Source organism: Coregonus lavaretus (genome assembly GCF_964263955.1).
Source record: "Coregonus lavaretus genome assembly, chromosome: 5".
Taxonomy (NCBI): Eukaryota; Metazoa; Chordata; class Actinopteri; order Salmoniformes; family Salmonidae; genus Coregonus; species Coregonus lavaretus.
Window position 1 is genome coordinate 66433701 of NC_139992.1, and position 5500 is coordinate 66439200.

Genomic DNA, 5500 nt, shown 5'->3' on the forward strand with positions numbered 1-5500 from the left:
ACCCACTTGGCCTCAGCAGTTTCAAGCATCAAAATAATATTTCTCTGTGTTGTGTGCAGATTGCCAGCTGTTGTCTGAAGTGTGCCTTTGCTTCTCTCAGGACTATCCTTACGCCTTTACTGTACTGCAGGTGTTAAGGTCACCACTATCTGTAATTTTCACTTGCCTAGTTTACTGAGGAGAATTCTAAATGGTATACCTCTAAAAGGGTTTCCTGCCCACATATTCTAATGCTTCAGTTTCATTGACTACAACCAAACATTTTATTCCATTCGGTGTATGTGTCCAGTTCTTTTTGTGATATGCTGGGCTGGAATTTGCTAAATACATTTTCAAAGTCTTGGTAGGAGACTGGTCTCATCTGGCTGGGATGGATGGCTGAGAGGTCAGAAGCTGGGATGCCATGGAGTGGTCCTACCACTGCCTCCTGGCACAGCCGGGCCACGTCCAGTCCTGAAAAGCCCTCCATCCGCTGGACCAGCAGTGACACCTCTTTGTCACTGAGGCAATAGTTGTGCTGTGAGAGCAGTTGGCTGATTATCTGGCGCCGTGCTGTGCTGTCAGGTAGGGGGATGAGGAGCCGTTTGGTGAAGTACCTCCTCAGGGAATCGTGGATCTCCTCAGGCTTACTGGTGGAGCAGACCACTAGGACATGGTCCTTGGCTGTGGTCAGCACATTGTCCAGCTGCATGAGAAGCTCGCTCTGGATCATGTTCACCGGGCTCTCCTCGCTGAGCTGGGCCGATAGAAGCATGTCCACCTCACTGATGAACACCACTGAGGGCTGGCGACACCGAGCCAACAGGAAGGATGCCTGGACAATCTTCTCGCCCTCCCCCAGCCACTTGGTCACCAGGGCTGAGCCACTGAGCTGCAGGAAGGCAGCCCCCAGCTGGCTGGCCATGCAGCGGCCCAGCAGTGTTCTGCCTGTTCCCTGAGGTCCGAAGAGAAGGAGGCTCCGAGGTAATGTGGCAAGTCCACTGAACATGTCTGGCCTCAAAATGGGCCACAGAATCTCTTCTTTGATGGCTGCTTTGGCCAGCTCCAGACCAGCTATGTCACTCCAGTCCACTGGGGGACCGGGCTGAAGGATCTCTGTGGTGACCAACTCCACCACGTTGGCATCGCTGTTCTTCAGCTGCTCCTCTGCAGTGTGGCTGGATGAGGTAGCTCTGCCAATGTCCGACCCTGCAATGGAATGGGAGAGGCGCTGTCTGCGCTCTTCACTCTGCTCACTCGTGATGGGGGATCTAAACTTTCCAAAGGACTCAACCGATCTCAGGCTTCCCACAGAGCTTTTGTTTGATCCATAGGAGGGAGGGGTAAGTGCTCTGCCAGACTGACTGCTAAATTTTCTTTGCTGATCTGAGGATATTGGCTGCTTCGTAGGCTTAAACGCTAAAGATGACGCATCAGCATTCCTGTCAAATCCATTCCCTCTGCTTGAGTCTGAGATGCTGTTGTCTGGTATTCTGTACATAGGGCTTTGTGAGGAGTGCTGTTGGTTGTAGTTGAAATTACTATAGCTGGAGTCCATATCTCCATGCCCCGTCATGTAGAAAGCTTTTCTTTTCAATGAGTTGGCTGAGCTGCCATTCAAAGGTGTTGGTGCAATTGGTGCATGGATATGGGACTGGTAGGTATAGCCAGGGAGTGTAGTGGGTGGTAGGGGCGTGGGAGCTGCGATGCCGGATGGCAGATAGGAAGAGGGAGGGGGGCCCCCACCAGGGCTATAGCCAGGGGCAACAACTGTCTGTGAGGGATACCCCGTCGGAGGATAATTGTAGTTGGAGAGGTTGGGAGACCCCACGTTGTAGCTGGGCACTAAAGTAGGGGGAGGTGGTGGAGCAGGGGGTTGTATGAGACCAGTACTGTGCAAAGGAGAGGGGTGTTGAGAGGGGAGGCCTGGGGTGGTCTGCCCACTGTAACTAGAGTGCAGGTAGGAGCCATTGTAGCCTGTAGAGTATTCCTGAGAGGACAGACCCGAGTGTAGACTGGTGGCTGTGTGACTCCCACAGTTACTGCTGGAATAGCTGGGCTCGTTCAGGCTGCTGGCCACCCCTGGGGAGCTACCTATGCTGGCCGACACGTCTGTTGGGGGAAGAGCAGCTGTCATTCCAGCTTTGTTCACAGATATAACATCTGGAGCGCAGTTCATTGAGTAAATCCCCTCCTGCCAGGACTCACTCTCTGACTTACGTCCATTCAGGAGTCCAGGAGTGCCATCGGAATATGAGCAGAGCAGCGCTCTTTCACTCTGACCCTCTAAAATCCCAGAGTACTTCTCTGCGTATTTCTTCAGCAGGTTGGAGGCGGTGAGTGCAGAGATGTCGTCGTTTGCCCAGGCATACTGGTAGGTGCGCTGCAGGTGACCCCGGTAGGCCTCCACTTTGTGTGCAGGGGAGCGGGTGGTGGAGGAGATGTCAAAGTGCTGCTCGGCCCACTGCGCATGCTCTGGGGTCCACTGCATCTTTAGGCCTAAACACCCGACAAAAAGAGAGAGATGGGTCAAAATGACTATCAGATAGCAGTTTCTATTTATTCTCAGTTTTCTCAAGTAGTTGTCAGCATTTTTGTGTCTAGAAAAAAGTTGGTACATTTAACATGGTGGAAAAGTGGTCTTTGTGGCAATGAACTAACAAATTACTTTGTTAAAAAAATTCCCAATACCTTCATACAACTAACTTCCTCTACTGCAAAACAGGCTCCGCTGACCGGTTACATCATTGGCAGTGTGTGAATTTGGGACGCAAAACCTGGTTAGCACAGTATAATGCACCCTGCACAGAACAGAATGTCATAGACAGTGCAGGTCAGTATATAATCCAACTCTCATCTAAGGCATTCCGAGATAGTTTCAAATCTGCTTCGAGGAGTGCAGCAAAGCAATCTCTCAGGCAGCGCTCTGTCGCTTTCATCACACAAACCCTGCTGCCCGGCATGAATTACAACAGCCCTGTGTCTGGCTGCTCCTTCCCAGTCTACAGAGCGAGAGGGAAAAAACGTGCTTCACTTGTCTTTCCCTCTTCCCAGACTTAATTTCATTGCCTCCAGGGCTCAAAAGGCATGATCAAGTTTAATCCTAAACTCCATCTGCAAACACAAGTCATTACATATGCTGTCATCTTAGACTCAGCATGGGATTATCAAAGAAAGATATACCCAAGAAAGAAACAGACCGCTGTGTTTACAGTATTAAAACAAACATTGACACGGCACACACACACACACACACACACACACACACACACACACACACACACACACACACACACACACACACACACACACAAGCAGTCCTTATCAAAGTTAATCTGACTTGAAACTCTATTAGTAAACACTGAATCACAATGCAAAACCATCCATTCCTGGTTTATTGGTCCAACTCGACCAGCCACATGTGTAGCAGCACAATATGACATCGCCCAGTAGCTTAAGTCCCCATCCAAATCTTTAGGAAACAAACAGAGAGCATCCAGCGGCGGATTACAGCGTAGTGTTTGTGTAGTAACAGAGAAGCATGTGGTTGCCCTCATGACTCACTTCCAGCCGCTTGCCCAGCCGCCACAACAGGCACCAGGAGCTAATTAGCAGGATGCTGCTGCGCTAATTGTGTTAATTTACAAGGTTTTAGTCAAAGAGATCCATGCTATGGCTCACACGGCTGTCAGCCTTCCAAGCTAATGGTTAAGAAAAGCCCATGGCAAAGAGCCCTATCACTCACAACAGCCATAATGTACCGTAGCTAGCGGCAAGTCTATTCACAGTAAATACAATCTATAGAACAAGACAATGATCTGAGAGACAAGTCTGTACCATTTGAAACAGAGAATAATACAGATAGACATATCCAAGTAACAGTGTACTTGAAGCGGCAATATAAAAACACTTAGCATTAAATCATGGGATGATAGATGCTTTAAAAAAAGTATCAGTGGAGGAATAGGCTCCATACTGTGCTGTAGGTGTTCCAGGGGACTGCTTGTGGCTGTCTTGGGAATTCAAAAAGATACTTTCACTGATTACTGTACCCTTAGACCTTTCATATTTCTAGCATTACTCATCCTTTATGTTCTAGGTCATTAGTCCTCTTAGTAAAGTCCTCTTGATGCATGTGGGTGGTACGTAGCAATACAAAAAAGTTTGATATTTGAAGTGGTAAATTTTTTCTGCAACAACACATTCAAATGTATAAGGGCCTCAAACAATATTCCGCCTCTCATTTTAATGGCTTTTATTACATTATCTGTACACTTACCACATAAAGTTCTAGCTTTGCATAAGCAAAGAGATTGGATAGAATCAATATTCTACAATTGTCTTCTACAATTGTTGTCCATCACATTTAACATAAATCATTTTCAATGTCACCAATGCACATAGTGCAGAAAGATACTTTTTTCTTTGAAATCCTCTCTGCACAAAGTGGCACTTTAGACAATCCGAGAGGCGCTTCTTGCAAAGTGTACTTACGCATCTCAATATCAAATCATTCCTGGGTAATAATTAAGTATCATACTGTGATTGTTTTGAATTAAAATGGTAAAAAATATATAGAAAAAATGCTTCTTAGCAAAGAGCAATTTCTCAAGCAAGCATTTTGCTAGGACTGCCTTGGAGTGGTCTGAGTGTGGGGGGGGTGTATATAAAACACAGGAAAATCACGTTTTTGACTGCACTTGGCCATTAAATAAATGGAAAGCCAGCAAGAAAAGAAAGTTATTTAAATACAGCAAGTCAGTGAAAACCCACTGAACTGTGGATGAGGGCTAACACAGAGAGCCATCCCGCTCTCTGTAGAAAGGGGCACAGCACTTCACTTTGAAAGGTTTGTGACAAACTATAAACAAACTTGGTTTGAAAATTTGGTTTTCCCCAACATAGTAGACTATATACTTGCCTAGCCATGGCTTTCAGTCAAGACATGTGAGGACACTTGAAAGACGTTGAGCTTACCCAATAACTACATGAAATGTGATTACACACTTCATGGATGACATTAGCATGGACAACTGTGTTAATTTAAAGCGTATCCATGCGTCATAAAAATATCAACGAAAACTTCTCCTAATACTTATCTCCTAACATCTAAAAGGGATGTTTAAGGGAGTAGCTTTAGGTTAAACATTCAGGGGATCAGTAAAGTACACACACACGCCACACAAACCAATTCAAACCAAATCAGGCAACAATGGCGAATTTCTCTAGATCTTGTGTTAGCCCATAGACATAAGATTCACATTATCCCTTCTGTATAGAAATACAAATACAACAACCTCCACAGCTTCCTTTCTGTCTTGCAATTGGTGTAACTACTGACTGTTCCATTAGTGTCATGTTTTCAGACAGCCTGAGGGCTCAAGCTAAAATTCCACTGATTAGTATCTCACAAAAAGCTCTTTGTTTAACTTAGCAGTCTCCTCTGTCGGTCAAATTCAAAACAGCATCCTCCAAATCAATGGAATACATGTCATTAGTTAGTTACATATTTATTTGTTTT

At 46.0% G+C, this 5500-nt stretch overlaps 1 protein-coding gene across 1 annotated transcript; it reads right to left on the bottom strand.

Moving 5' to 3' along the window:
• Positions 1–241: 241 nt before the first annotated feature.
• On the bottom strand, positions 242–2473 carry LOC311128970 (fidgetin-like; the record flags this gene model as incomplete). Its single annotated transcript, XM_084161200.1, has 1 exon — positions 242–2473. The coding sequence occupies exon 1, from the start codon at positions 2468–2470 to the stop codon at positions 242–244; it is 2229 nt and encodes a 742-aa protein (XP_084017326.1). The 5' UTR covers positions 2471–2473.
• Between the last annotated feature and the right edge of the window lie 3027 nt (positions 2474–5500).